A 16,134-nucleotide genomic window follows, 5' to 3' on the forward strand; every position below is an offset into this window, starting at 1 on the left:
CGGTGATTTTGGGGGAGATTTTAATACCATCCTTGACACAACCCTCGACAGTTCCACAACCTCACACAGAACCTTAACGAAAACCGCACTAGCTATACAACAAATAATGCAACAAATGACTATAGTAGACATCTGGCGAGAATTGCATCCCCAAGAACAGCGTTTCACTTTAAATTAATCAGTGCATGACTCTGAATCCCGAATAGATTACTGGCTTATCAGTTCAACACTCACAAACATGGTCCGGCACTGCGAAATGTACCCCCGCACCCTCTTGGATCACTCCCCTGTGTCAATCACTTTGGGTGTCAGCGAAGCTACCCCGAGGGCCAGACGCTGGAGAATGCCCCCTGTCTTACTTAGAGACCCGAACGTTTGCGAATCATTACGCATTGAAATAGAGGATTTTTTTCAGCTTAATGAGGGGTCGGTGGACCAGTGCACCACATTATGGGAAACATTTAAAGTGTGGGTTCGAGGTGCAATCATGGCTAAGACTACAGGACTATTGAAAGCAGTTGGACAGGAATTGGACACCATGGAAGCCAAACTTGAGCTCCTGGAGTTTGAATACACCTGCACACATAGTAAAGAAGCCCTTTTGGACATTCACACAACATTGGCAGAATTTAATAAACTGACTGCAAGGGAGGTACAATACATGGCTACCCCGGTCTGAGCTCGTAGATACGGGGAAAGCAATAAAGCCGGGAGATTCCTAGCCCAGATGCTCAAGGCCGAGCAGGGCCACCCCCCTATAGCGGCCATCCAGACGCCTAGTGGCGACAAAGTAAATGGTGAACAAGAAATTAATGATATGTTTGCCGCGTTCTACAAAACACTATATTCCAATAGGGACACCAAAACCAAAGATGAAATAACGGAGTACCTACACGTAATTGATCTCCCAACCCTGACCCCAGAAACACGCATGCTATTAGATACCCCCATATCACTTGAGGAAATTACAGAGGCAATGAAAGCATTAACCTTGGGTAAAGCCCCCGGAACTGACGGTCTAGGTGCCGAAATATACAAAGAATTCCATGACATTCTAGCCCCCGTCTTACTGAAAGTTCGGGAAGGGGCAATGGAGCGTGGCGTACTGCCAGACACTATGCGAGAGGCAGTGATAAGTGTTCTCCTTAAACCCCGGAGACCCCCTCAGGACATGGGTTCGAATAGACCCCTCTCACTTATTAATACTGATTTGAAGATATTCGCAAAAATCCCGTCTACCAGGCTACTGCCCTATATGCCCATACTGGTACATCCCGACCAGGCTGGCTTTATACCAACAAGGTCCACTGCTCTTAATCTGCACAGACTCTTTGGAGTGATGGCACAGATAGATCCATCGGCGGATGCGGTGGTGGCGTCCCTAGATGCTGAGAAAGCTTTCGACTCGGTCTCCTGGGTCTATCTATTTCTAGTCCTTGAGAGATTTGGATTGGGACGATACTTTGTGAACTGTGTTCGGCTACTATACACATGTCCGGGAGCGAAAATACTATCTAATCAAACCATGTCATCCTTGTTTCTCCTGGGTAGAGGCACTAGACAGGGCTGCCCCTTCTCCCCAATTCTATTTGCACTTACAGTAGAGCCCATGGCCGAATATGTCAGATAAAAGCATGCACGTAGAGGTCGTCTTATGACTGGGAAGCCACACATCTCCCTATATGCAGATGACACCCTACTATATATCAGGAACCCGGAGGTAAACCTAGCGCCAATCATGGCTGAGGTTGAGAAGTTCCCTGAAAACTCGGGGTACAGGATCAATGTTAGGGAGAATTCTCTGTAAAGGCTAATTTCCCAAACCTAGTGAGTCCCCCAGCAGCTTTGCTGGATTTTTGGGGTCTATTTTTTTCTCCTGCTAAGAGTGAGACTCTCTTCCTCCCACTCTTAGACATGATTTGAGGTGTTCCTTTGACTTTGAATGCGTTTTATGGGCTATGGGGTCCTTTACCCCATAGGGCTTCATGTGTTTTTGGTATGTGGGTTACACAGCACCCTCCGTGCCATAACCCAGGGGTGTCATAGCGACCCCCAAACATAGGCTCCATACCCTGGGACTGACTACTGTCGCCCAGGGCATGTAAAGTCACCATTGGCTTTACTAGTCTCAAATTGTGAACAGAACCAGTACAAACCATCATATTGTGGACGTACTGGTCAGGGCAATTCGATTGCCCCGGGTCTGTTGTTCGAGGGGGCACTGTCCCGTCCCCCCTGACTGAGTTTTGACTGGTGGCAGTGGATACTACTTTTTATATTCAACCGCAAATATATTCCTATGGGATTCCTATTGTTCGAGGCTACCACTTTTTAATATAGCCTCGAACATACCGCCGGTTTATTAAATTGATATTAATTCACCGGTTGGTAATTTTTGCAGAAACTTGGTTCCAAAATGGCGTTTGTGTTCGCTTCTGTGACTCCAACCGAAGTCGAGCCCTTTGTTCCACTTTTTGGCAGGCATCTCCACAGAAGCCTCCAAAAGTGGTGCCACTCTGTCTGGGTACCACAGGGGCTGTGGGAGGGGGTTTAGGCACCCTGGACTGAGTTGCCTCGGCAACTCAAGTCGCACTCTTGTGTGATTGGCCCAAATGGTGAGCCGCCCGGCTCACCACTTAGCATGTTTGAGTGACAGCTAGGCTGAATGAATGGGGGTTTTCTGCATAAAAGCAGGGCTTTGGGGACTGGAACTTCAGATGTTGCCACAGGACCTAAAGAATCTGAGGAGGGAGAAGCCGAGCCGACCTGCAATGACGACGCCACAGGTCCGGTAGAGCCCTGCGGACCCGTCTCACCACTTTTCCCGACGACAGAGATCTCCAGCCCGGAGAGTCTTCTTCCTTTGACTGGTGAAGATAACCAGTTTGCCCGTCTTTTCGCCTTCCTGGACCATCTCGTGGCCGCCTTGCCTGTGCCAAGCACCCCGGTAACCGGAATACCACAGATCACCACTACCGCGAAGAACAGGGTGGTACCTTGTAACCGGGAAACTCCGCGGCTGGTTTCTTCCCTGGCAGCGCAACGACCTTCAGCTTTCCTCCACGTCGAGACGACCTATTCCTCTGGACGAAACACCGACTTGCACCCGCTGCCAGGAACAACTGCCCCTGCTGGAGCGTTCTTCCCACTTTCAGGTAATGTATCCCGCCTGGCTTCCCTTGCGACAGATCGTTCGGGGTGACAGTAAATCCTCGACTTTCTAACATGAGCTAGCCTGGGGCCTGTTAACTAACTTTTCCTGACTTGATTTGAATCTTTTGCGAACTTTCTAAAAAAGACTCTTTGGGCATAACACCAATGTGTGATCCTGGACACATTTCGCTTGCTCTGAGTGGGCCTGGCATTTGAACTTCCTTGTTCCCCAGTAGACTTTGCCTAACCTGCCTCGCTGTGGTTCTTTGAAAAGTATTGAAATGTGTGTGTTTTCATAACTCTGACTTTTTCCCTCCCTTTTTTAACAACTTATTAGAGTGCCATCTTAGGTTAAGCGCTCACCTCTGTCTGAAAATAAGTGGTGTTTCTCATAAGACTTGTCTAATATGTAATTAGGGTTGTATATATATAATTGTGACTGCGTGTTGAATTTATTTACCTCTCTTTGTGCTAGTGTAATTTACAAGTGTGTCTTTAAATATATAATTATATACTTTTACACCAAAGCTCTGGTCAGTGTTTGCTTGTGCTACTGTGTCTCTGTACCTATTGTGTATACTCTATATACTGCCTAACTCATCTTGAGAGAAGTCTGACTGCTCAGCCACAGCTACCAGGTAAATCTGGGTGGTACAGACTGCTACCAATTGGGTTTGCTGCCAACCACCTGTAGTCCTAAATCTTTTGCAGTGGTCCCTAAGGGAACTGCACAGGTTTCTGCCTAACAAAACATTTCTAAGGCGGAACTGTTCCGGCTCACGCCGAAAACTAGAGACATGTCAGACACACATGGATTCAAATGGTCACCTATACACATCCGTTATCTGGGGATCATGGTATTGAGAGACAGGAGTACATTGTTCACAGAAAACCATGGCGAACTCCTACAATCCCTCACAGTTAAATTACAATTCTGGAACAAGCTCCCCTTAGCCCTGTATGGGCGAATATCGCTGCTTAAGATGGTTGTGTTACCCAAACTCTTATACCTTTTTCTGCAACATAACGATTTGGCCAGGCAAAACATTCTTTGCCAAACTCAACACGCTAACCACTACATTTGTATGGGGGGGAGACGGCCAGGTTGAAATGGTCCAAAATGACAGAACCCTTTGAAAAAGGTGGGATCGCAGCACCAGACTTTGAACTCTATTACCCAACGTCACAGGCACACTTTGCGAGACACTGGTTCCACCCGGAGGACACAGCAACACATATTCCCCTGGAAAGATATGCGGCATCCCCCTCAGACCTATGGGCGGTAATGTTTGACCCCAAACGAAAAGACATGCGAGTATGACCCTGTAAGCACCACCACGCGCGCATGGTCTATGATATATAAGACTCGCACCTACAACCCCGTATGACCCGGAGGTGCCATTGTGGAACTTCCCGAGCATAAGCCCCACATTTGATAAGGCACTCCACGGTAATTGAGACCCACAGAAGCAGGTCAGAATGCGGGACATGTTCCTGGAAGGGAGGTACTGTGAATTAGACTAATTTGTTAGGGCGGTGGGTGGAGGTCACCTCAAGCGATTCCAGTTTCATAGGATGAAATCCGCCTTCGCCGCTAAATTGCCCTCGTTCCCAGAAGAACCACCCACACATGAATGTATTGCAGCCATGATGGAACCGGGAGGACACAGGAAAAGTCTGTCTGCGCTATATAGCCTTGTCCAGACGCACTCCAAGCCATGCAATAATATTAAAGGAACCTGGGAACGGGACCTGGGTGTGGAACTATGTGAGGCCACATGGTTGAGATATTGCCAGTTGACCAAACGCGTATCCATGAACTCGGGGCTGCGTCTCATTCAGTTAAGTTCTAAACCAGCTACACTACACCACGGCCAAGTTAGCTAAGTTTGTGCAAGGCCACACGGGACAATGCCCTAAACCTCACTTCCAAGAGGTTGGTGGTTAAGGCCACTTCAGTGTGCTTGAATGTGCCCAAATATATTTGCTTAACGCCCAGATGGGGAAAACAACAAATTAGATTTATTTGGCCACAAGTTGTTTGCGTCTGGCAGCCTGGGTTTAAGAGCCGTGGACGCCACCTGCGCCGTGGCTAAATACACTCACTGTTTATCAAATGCGATATCAGCAACAGTGGACTATCTCCCCATTCTCCAGATTAAAGATTTCACTTCCTGGATTGCGATGGGTGGGCGCATCCCGTCGGATACTTAAGTTGGGCCTGTACTCGGCAAACTGGTGAGAGCCAGGGGTATCGACTGTCATCTGCAAACATTTATGGATGGAACAGCTGCTTTTGCGCCTGATATCCTGCCTAAACTCTTGAATGGTAGCAACCTTTTAGGTCAAAAGATGGCTGTGTCTCTGGAGAAGTTTAAGACATCCAAAGACACCATTAAATCCCCTAGGTTTGCTGTCCATCTGCCGCCTACCCCATATTCCTTCAGAGGTCGTTGTTTTCAGGCTTTCCGACTATGCTGAAGTAAAGTGCCCTCCATAAAGCAATGCCAGAAGCGCTTTACTTGCCGGATTGTCTTAAACTGTTAAAGGTTACATTTTCTTTTTTTACCATAAAGTTATTTTGTTTTAACTGCCGGATTTGAGGTAGCGAAGTGCATAAAAGTAGGAGTTCCCTCTGCTTCCGTTCCCTTTGGCATGTCAGGTCCAAAACCCCTCTGTATTGCACTTGGCAACCCCACCTCAGTGGGAGGTGAGCCTACCTCGGTTATCCTACCCCTTTTATGGACACTTGATAACCTTTGGAGTGTCTACCTTTTGTTGGTCTCTGATCAAAGGAAAAAAGAGGAACTTGGGTCACTGGGCTTTTCTAGTTGACTTTTTGCATCTGATGGTCTGTTTGTTGCCTATGAAGCCATATTGCAGTTTGTGGAGCAATAGTGCATACCCAGAATGAACAATTCCCAGCCTTAACAAAGACCCTCGACTATCACACACACGTAAATCCATCCTCTAAACTATTGCCCTCGTGGAAATTCGAGCCAGTGAGCTAATGCACTTATTTAAGGGAATACGACTTTTTGAAAATGGCACATGCCACGTTCCCTTAAAAAAAAAAATGCAAAGATTGGACCAGGACCCAAAAAGTCCCTTTTTCTCTGTCCATTGTGAAGACTAACAGTCTAGCTGAGGATCAGGCAAGAAGCAAAGGGAGATATTGAAGGAGATGTCTGATAGACGAATGAGGGGGCTTGGCAGGTGAGGATGGAGGACGGATGCCAGAGCTGGAGAAACAAACTGTGGTATGTGGGAGAAGCACGTGTGTCCTGATTAGAACATGGACTTTGCCATCTAGTAATGCCTGCTTTTATGGACACCTGGTTAGCTGGCGCCACTCAGGCATATGCTAATATGTCACACAATGCTCTATTTTGGGAGCTAACGTTTCTGGTTTCTGTTTTTCTTTCTTCATCTCCCGCAATCATTCAGTACATAATGTCCTCTACATGTTTGTTACGGGACTGTAGATTAGAAATATGCATGATATCTTCTATCAATGAACTTTTTGTTTGATGGATACTTATTTGTAAACTCTTTCATTTACCACAGCTTTGGATGCTCGTCTAGAAGTTGGACTTGAACAGCAGGCAGAACTGATGTTAAAGATGATGTCTACTTTGGAGGCGGATTCCATTTTACAAGCATTAACAAATACATTCCCAACATGTAAATATGGGTTTTTGCTTTCCTCTAGTACTGAATCGGAATATTTTAAGGAATGTCATGTTAAAGCGATTTTTAATAGAATCTAAACATTAATTTCAGAAAGTTATAAGACTCAATTCACTAATTGTATAATGAAATGCTCTGGTGCACAGTGAAAAGAATGTGTGCGCCGGCGCAATGGTAATTAGTTTGTGATGTTTTAGCACTATGTTGACACATTTTGCAACTTTGCTGTAGATTCCAATAATTTGATGCTGCATAATGTGTTCTCACTTAGCTCAAACTATACCAACCTATTCTAACTTTTATTATTTTCGGTTTTGTGTGAGACAGGTATTATTTGAAGAAATGACTGCTATAAACCTGTTCAAGGAGTCTGTTTATTTCAATCTTATATACTTTGGATACAAAAGCAACCCACATTGTAAATACTAACAGTTTTGCCTTTTGTCTAGGTATGGAATATGCATTTGCCATGCCATGCCCTGCCACAATAGCACGAACTGCCCATTAATGTTAACAGTTGCAAAATGGCTTGAGCACCTGTCCTATTATAGTTGTGCCTGGAAAATGCTCATTGGAAGGCCAAAACTGTTGGTTTTGCAGATGCTTTCTTTTAACAAGACTTTAGTTAATCACACGTATACTGATTATAAATCAAGTCCCTGAAGGCATGCTTGATGAAGACCTTTTTTAATTACACCAGCAATATATTTACAGCTCAAATTGAGCTTTTACCTCTTACAAGACACTTTTGAAATAACTTTGGTAGGAATTTTGAGCACACACACTTGATGTTACTGCTTGATAAAGTGTGCTCAAAGAGATGATGTTTAAGAGTAAATAACCAAACACCTACAAGATGTGTGTTCCTCCGCCTATACCATCTCCCTCCAACCTGTACTCCGGTGCCACAGTTTTGGCTTATAGGTAGCACTTCAGCTCCACCTGAAAGTCCAGTGTATAAACTGTAATGTTGATGAGGACAAACACATTTGGTTTATTCGTGAATCCGAAAATATTGTTTGCTCAAGTGTATTCAAATCAGAAGGCATTTTAATTGAAGACCTGTTTCTCATTTTATTACGTTTTGTGAACTATTTAAAACCACCTCAATTATGTGGAGTGTTTGGGTGTGGAGTAGGTATTATTGGTGTTGGTGTTGTGTTTAGGGAATTGGATTCCATATTAGATAAAAAGTGGTTCTTCCTCAATTAGCAACAAAAGCAGCGGATAAGTTGGCATCTAATTACAACTGTTTAATTGCTCATCCAAAAGTACGCCTTAAAATTGTTGTTTCGGCAAGTTATAGTTATACACCAATAGTCGGTGCATTCCCTCAAGAGGATGCCTAAGTCTATGATATGTGCTATGGACAGTAAACTGGTTGATGTAAGTGGTGGAATGGCAGGATGTGATCTGGTGAAAATGCATACAAGTGGCAACAAGGGAGAACAGTCTTTGAAATAGTACAGAAATATTTTCTTTGTGAGGGGTTGCTTGCTTGATGGCACAGGTCAAAAGGTTTTTCTTGTCAACGGTGTTGGGTGTCTTGGCCCATGTTCAAGTTATTAGGCTACAACATTTGTGCTGTGGGCTTAGGGAATCCAAGAGGGCGGAAAAGCCCACATTGCGCCAGAATCCAGGAAAACCGCGCAGTTTTGCGCACACCAAAATGGTCGCCTGACCTGCCACCCATCAGTACGAGCGTGATAGGCCAGAAGCGCCATGAGTGAAATGTGGTGCTAAAGGAAAAATAGCAGTGCCTGTTAGATCAAAAGCGCCTTGAAATCACCTCTGTTTCTCTGAAATGCAAGCTAAAAATGCCTATTTTAAACATTGCAATTCAGAAATCTCAATGAACACCAGCAGACATTTGGCAGAATGTAGTCTTGTGTGCATACAGAATCTGGAAAGAGAAAGAGCCCAAAACAATGTTTATAACAAAACTGGCTGAGCTGTGGATGTCAGCAGCTGAAGTGAAATTGGACCGAAAGACACTAAAATCTAAAAGTTTAAAATAAATGAGTGACCTACTGTTGAGTGTCACATAATTTGCAACTGCTAAATGTCATAGTTTTGAACTTAGAATCAGCGTTCTAGCTGCATGTGTAAAAATTGTAAGTTTGATTTGGATGAAGAAAAACTGGGAACCAATGTGACATTTAGCTGAAGCCTGGCTTAAGAGAGTGAATTCTGCCCGGCAACTACCCCCGACAGGAGTTGAAACTTGATCAGCAGCTGTGTTCCTAGGCCTGGCTGCATTCTGCTGCCCCTGCCAAAAGGAGATGACACCTCTCTGATTGAATCAGGGGAGGAGCACCTGGGGACTGCAGGAAACTAAACAAAGCCCTGTCCTTGGCCCAGGCAAATGTTAAATTAGGGGGGTCGTAAATGGCTTCCTTTTGGAAGGAAACTGGGAGGGGCACTGCATCTGTGAGCAAGCTGAGCTTGGAGGAAGTGGATAAACCAGAAATTCCACCATGTGCTTTGGAAAACCACACCCCTTTGGAGCCAGAGCATAATTTTAAAAAGATGGATAATTCATAGTGCGGCCTTGTAAAAATTATATAAATAACATCATCATTCTTGTGATTTTCTGTGCACATTTTAAGAGGTGTTAGGACTCGGTATGTTCTTGGAGATAGTAGCGGAAAAAAGGTTGTTACTCCAAATGTATGCATGTTAAAAATCTGACACTTTATCATCTGAAACCCATATCCCTGGTGCACATTTGTGTAAAATCTGAAAAAGTTTAGAGGTCGTTATCTGGATGAAAAGGGGAGAATTCTGTCATTAGTGGACACGACATCTTACAAAGACAGGGATCGGATGGTTTGGTGCTACAGAAAATATGTTAACTGGACATATAATATTAGAAAAATGGTACATAGATAAATATGTTTCTGATGTTTGTTAATCTGCTTAGAATCACATGCTGTGCATAGGTCCGACATCCAGTGGTCACTGCGGAGTATTGCATTTTGTTTTTCGTAGTCGAAAAAGGGGACGTCGACAAGGCGTGTCTGTAACACTATCCCTATAGTGACGTGCGTTGTACCCACAATCCCTCACGCGTCGAGGTCCCTCAGATTGTTTTTTTCCACCCAGCTTCTGGTCGCCTTACGCGGAACTCCTAGAGAGACATTGCAAATACTTACTACGGACCTCGGTCCTTAATTATACTTATTATATTGTTAAAGATCCCTCCCCTCGACGTTAGCTGTGAAGCTGTTTCTCCGCCGAGCAAGTTTTCGACGTAGGAGATCCTTCGGCGCTGCCGAACACATGGCCTGGCCTCGCCGGCCAACAATACAGTAGGGAGAGTGGGGGTTCGAACTTTTATCTTCTCTTTGAGAATGTCTTTCTTTCTCCCCTATCTTTCCATTGGGGTTGTTATCACCAGTTATTATTACCTCAGCTATGGAGAGGACACCTTTTAAGTTTTGCCCACGCTGTAGGGGCAAATACACTTGGAAGGACAAACACAAGCTCTGTAATCGTTGCTTGCCCCTCGATCATAAGGAGGACAGCTGCGCGGCCTGTAAGCTCTTGAAACCAAGAACTCTTAAAGAACGCAAAGTTAAGAGGTGGGCGGACTACTCTGTCGAAGTCAGTTTTCTCACCTGCCGCCGCTGTTACAGAAAGTGACGAGGAGGGTGATAACTCGACGTCCGTTACGGAAGTCATTAACCCCCAGAAGGAGCGCTCGCGCTCCTCGACGTCCGTCCCCGGCCCCGACGGGCTCGGCTCACGCCCTGCTTATGGGGATGAACACCCCCGGCGACAAGGACGCACATAGACCCCATAGGCCTAAGCACACAACCCACGGCTCTTCGTCGAAGACGAAGGATCCATCAGCGCCAAAGGGGACGCAGGGCACTCCGGCGTCTACCTCAGACCGTAAGGGTCTCAAGCCCCACCCGCAAACGCAGCCGCGACCAGCGATTGGGCTTTCATCAAACACGGGCGCTACCTCAAAATCATCCAACGTAACGCTCCATAGAGCGGCCGTCGAGGAACAACGCGTAACGCAGGCAACGTCGACACCAGAGCCCTCTACTGACAAACTCGTTGTCGAGAGCCTGGCGAGAATTGTTTCCGAAGACAAACGTAAGCGGACAACGAAACAAACGTCGAATACCGCACAAAAAGCTATGGAAACGCCGAAAAAGCACAAGAGTAGCCAGGAACTGCCCCCTTCATCTAAGGGCACTTCTGAACTACCGGAGGGCTTTTCAGAGGGCGACGGAAACCTTTCTTCGACGTTGTGGGAGCGTTCTAAGCGTTTTGAAGGTGAAAACACTGATTTCCCCCCTCTATACTATTCAGGGATCCCCCATGAGACCCTTGAAAGACTCCATTCTTGTATGGAGAAAATGGAAAGGTTTTTGGGAAACCAAAACCCACCCACACCCAAAAGACCAAGAGAATGGCCCCAGGATGACCCTTGGGTCAAGATTCCTAGGCTGTTTTCCCCCTTCTACAGACGTGTATGACCTCACTAAAGAGGAGCAATACCTCCAGGAAGATGAGGAGTGTTTGGGTGGAGAGGAAGAACATGAGGAAGAGGGGTTTGAAGAAGATCCTTACACTAGTGCAGGAGCTTTTGAAGAAGATGCAGCTACCTCGCAGCCCTGGCAATCCCCATCAGTGCAGCCTTGGCAATCCCCATCAGCGCACTCAGACCCTGATGTCTTTCACCCTTCTTTCACCATGGGAGGGAATATCGTCAGACCGCTGGGTATAATCCACCATAGCCCACGGATACTGCATCGAATTCAACGGTTCCCCGAAGTACAGACCCCCACGGAACCGACTCATGACACCGGAACACCTCACCATTCTTCTTCAAGAAGTAGAAGAGCTACTGAAAAAAGAAGGTATAGAGGCTGTCCCCCTATCTCAGGTAACAGAAGGTATTTATTCAGTGTACTTCCTTGTACCCAAAAAGGACTTAACCATGCGCCCTGTATTAGATCTGCGCCCAGCGAACAAGTTTGTCAAACCCCAAAAGTTTCGTATGGTGACCTTGCAGGAAGTAATCCCACTGTTATCACAGGGGGATTACATGACAACACTAGACATGAAAGATGCATACTTTCATATTTTAATGTTGCCAGCGCACAGAAAATACCTCAGGTTCAAGATAGAGAACAAACACTACCAGTTCAGAGTACTACCCTTCGGGATAGCAACTGCACCAAGGGTATTCACGAAAGTACTGGCAGTGGCAGCGGCCCATCTGCGCAGGTTATCCATCCCGGTATACCCTTACCTCGACGACTGGCTCATAACAGGGGATTCTTACGAAACATGCTTCTCCAATACCCAAAAGACCGTAGACCTTTTGTCCCAACTGGGCTTCTCCATCAACGAAAAGAAGTCCAGCTTAGACCCCAGCCAAATCAAACAATTCCTAGGGGCTCTAATTCGAACAAAGGACGGCCTTATCTTCCCCTCCAGCGAGAGGGTCCAAAACATGCTGTTTCAGATCCCCCATTATGTGGCAGGTCGAGAGGTGACGGTACGCAAAGCAATGCGCTTGCTAGGGATGATGGCGTCATGTATTTATTTGGTACCTCACGCGCGCCTGCGCCCAATGCAAGAGTGGCTCTACAGCCAGTGGTGTCAGGCCAGCGGACAATGGGACGATCTAGTGGTGGTCTCGCAGGCCTTGGTTCTCTCGCTACGGTGGTGGACAAAAGAAAACCTGTTATTAGGAAAAACGTTTGCCACACCCGCAGTGGAAGCCACTCTAACCACAGACCCATCCCTTACAGGATGGGGGGGGCTCACCTATCCCATCAGACTGCTCACGGAGCGTGGACTCCGAGCTTAGCATCCAAGCATATAAACCTGCTGGAACTACTAGCGGTGTTCAAAGCACTGAAAGCCTTTCAGGAACACCTACAAGGAAAGACAGTGATGTCCTCACAGACAACCCTTCAAGCCAAGAGCACATTCCACTCGAGGCACTGGGGCTTCCATAGCGTTCATTGCAAATGTTCCCCTTGAGTCCATCTACAAAGCGGCTACCTGGAGTTCTGTGCACACCTTTACAAAACACTACTGTCTAGATGCACACTCTAGATCTGACTCCCAGGTGGGACAGGCAGTATTAAGACATCTTTTCTCTACTGTTCCTTCTCATAACCCACCGCCAACTCCGGGTACTGCTCGCTAGTCTATGCACAGCATGTGATTCTAAGCAGATTAACAAACATCAGAAGACAATGCATTACTTACCGTAAAAGCATTTCTGATGGTTGTATATGCTTAGATTCACATGCGCCCACCCTTCCTCCCCGCTCGGATGGAAGGAACATAGACATCCTTTTCTATATTTCTCTCTTTTCTGTACTCACTCACGTCTAGAAGGCTCCCTCAGGGCAGAAAAATACAAACTGAGGGACCTTGACGCGTGAGGGATTGTGGGTACAACGCACGTCACTATAGGGATAGTGTTACAGACACGCCTTGTCGACTTCCCCTTTTTCGACGACGAAAAACAAACTGCAATACTCTGCAGTGACCACTGGATGTCGGACCTATGCACAGCATGTGAATCTAAGCAGATACAACCATCAGAAATGCTTTTACGGTAAGTAATGCATTGTCATTTGGATCAGAAATGGATTTGTGTGCAATTTGACAAGGGGAGGATCCTCTGACCATAAACCTACCTCATCACTCTGACTCACAACCCAGTTCCCCCAATCAAGGGAGAGAGGAGGAACTGGCCAATGATAAGTTGAGAGGGTTGGGCATGCAGAATGAGCCCACCCACCCACTTTCTAAACACATAAAAGGAGACTGTGCAGGACAGGGAGGGACATTCAATTTCCATTTCCTTGCGGAGCACACTGACAGACGACTTCACATCCAGAGATCCGGACTGACTCCAGCAAGACAGAGACCACAACTTAGAACTCTGATTCCAGAACTCAAATCAAAGGCCTAACCCACAAGCTGAGTTCTCTTCAGCAGGCCTCAAAACCTAACCAAACTATTCACAGCCGGGCGGGCTGTTTGAATTCTTTGCCAAGAACTTTTGCCAGAACCGGTAGCAGACCCAGAAGGCAGAATTATCCAGAGAGACCAGAACCAGAGACCAGACCAGAACCAGAGATCCGGAACCAGAGAACCAGTACCCAGTGGCGAGAGAACCGCAGCCAATCCTGACCCGATCCGTGACGAAGTCGCATTCCTGTCCAAAAAAATAGTACTCAGCCAGAACTGTGCAAAACCAATCTCTTTGTTTAAAATAATCTAATTCAAACTATTTTAACCTATTGAGAACTGTATCATAAAAATCGTGTCCCTTCTTTTGATTCAAAGCTGCAAAACTGTCAGCTGTCATTCTGAACTTTAAAATTTCATTTAGAGAATATACCTTCACAAAATCGTCTGTATCCCCGGAACCATTTGTCCTAGTAATGCATAACTTTAATCTTAAAGCTAGGATTCTAAGCTTTCCAACGAGCCCTAAACCGACTTGTTACTCCTTATAGTGCCTCCGTAATTGCGCTCGACTCACGCGACTAAATTGACGCGATTCGACATTTTGCTTCATTCCAGCCACGTGTGAAAACATTTATCTTTTGCTTCCATCACGGAATTCTGTTTTCAACTTGATAACCATCCCTGAATCATTGATCGGGCTGGCTTGAACTGATTTAAAGTATCTCTCACTCACCCTGAACCTCCTATAGGGAATTAAAAGCAATTTGAGTATATTTTTCACTTCATTGCCACCACATTTAAAAGGATTTTGCCTGTGTTTAAAATCATACCTCTTTTCCTCTAAGCTCGCTGGGGGGAATTGGAACTTTGTATTGCATTTGTGTGTATTCCTGAGAATTGTGCGTGTTACTTCCATCTCCTTACATTGCATAGGGGGGGGAGTGAATTGTCAAAGAAAAAGTGATCACATTATCTTTCTGCTGAAATCATATCAAGTTTATTTCTGTACTGCCTTTTATTCATCTTTGCATCTCCTTGAAACCATAAAGCATTCTCTGATACCTTATTCCCCTGTTCCTAGTCATAAGTCACCAGAACTGTGCTATTGATTACCTATTGCTGATTACTGCTCATATTCACAAGTGTGATATCAATTATTATTTTATTATAAAAGTGTGATATATTATATATTTGCAAAACAAACTTACTTCTTGGCTCAGTGGGGTCAGGGGGATTCTAAGAGAGGGGTGTTATAAAAGGGTGGTCATCCAGAGTACACGAACTGGACATAAAATATATAAATAAGGGCATCCCTTGGGCATCCCAGACCTGGCACTGACTTAGTGGGATTGCTTGATTGGAGTCATTTAACAACGGAATTTGATAATTTTTTCTTTTCCTTTTTGAAATACTGCCAATTTTAATGTGTTTTTCTTTATCTGATTTTCATTGTTCTAGATTGTCCACCTCTGCAGGATCTGATTGGTTTTTGCAGCATGAGCCTTTATCTTTGTCAGGCTGTTTTTTTGGGACGCCAAGTTATTGAATATTAAGAGTTTCTCTGGTTCTTGCACGTTTTATTTTTAGTTTTGTATTCACAGAACATATAGAAGGATCAAATGAATTCTCTTTACAAGAATGCTCCTTGTTTTGTAGATTCTCGAGTCCCCATGGTGAGGTTTTGGAGAGATCAACCTTTCTAATGGACTACTTTCTCCCATGGATTCCTAATTTTAGACACATCCTCCAAGTTCATTCTCTTCAGAAACGTTCAGCCACCAAAGAGCTCACTTCAGCTCCTCTTGACATCATTGGCGCGCATCATTCTGCATGTCCTAGATGTTTTATATAAACCCAGCATGCACCTTGACCTCTGTTTCTTTTTTGTATGCGCACCACACTGCTTCTAAGACCAGGCACTGCTTGATAAAAATTGTTTTTGTCTTCTCTCCACTGAAGGCCAAGTACTTTAAGACCAGCCAGCACTGCGCAAATTCCAAATCTGTGTTGGGACCATGCAAGCGCGATGCCTATGGTGTATAGGTCCAGCACATGGCACAGAGGAGTGGGGAGCCTGTTAATTCATGCATACAGATGTCGTTAGAGAACATGCCTTAACACTTGGCGTCTCAACAACGGCAGGAAGACCCCTTTCTAATCCCAGGGTTTTCCTAGGCATTATGCTTCAAAAGAATAGCCTTGCTCGGTTTTGTAGACAAAGCAGCATGAGTAACAGGGAGCTCCTTTTCTCCAAGTGACTCAGCAAAGTGTCCTCCTTTCTCATCTTGGAAGTGCTTTTTCAACTCCTACACCAGGGAGTCTGCCTCGACT

General features: G+C 45.5%; 1 protein-coding gene across 5 annotated transcripts in view; it reads left to right on the top strand.

The window, feature by feature from the left end:
* The window catches only part of BIRC6 (baculoviral IAP repeat containing 6), a 3,097,233-nt gene that overhangs the window by 1,751,486 nt on the left and 1,329,613 nt on the right, over positions 1–16,134 (top strand). For all 5 annotated transcript variants that reach the window (XR_011268132.1, XM_069607902.1, XM_069607904.1 and 2 more), the window contains one exon: positions 6,721–6,837. Coding sequence is in view for 4 of the 5 variants with exons in the window: in XM_069607902.1 (XP_069464003.1) it covers positions 6,721–6,837 (117 nt within the window). In the remaining variant the exon portion in view is untranslated. The remainder of the gene's footprint in view (positions 1–6,720; positions 6,838–16,134) is intronic.

The sequence above is a fragment of the Ambystoma mexicanum genome, chromosome 4q (assembly GCF_040938575.1).
Source record: "Ambystoma mexicanum isolate Mex_15411 chromosome 4q, UKY_AmexF1_1, whole genome shotgun sequence".
Classification (NCBI taxonomy): Eukaryota; Metazoa; Chordata; class Amphibia; order Caudata; family Ambystomatidae; genus Ambystoma; species Ambystoma mexicanum.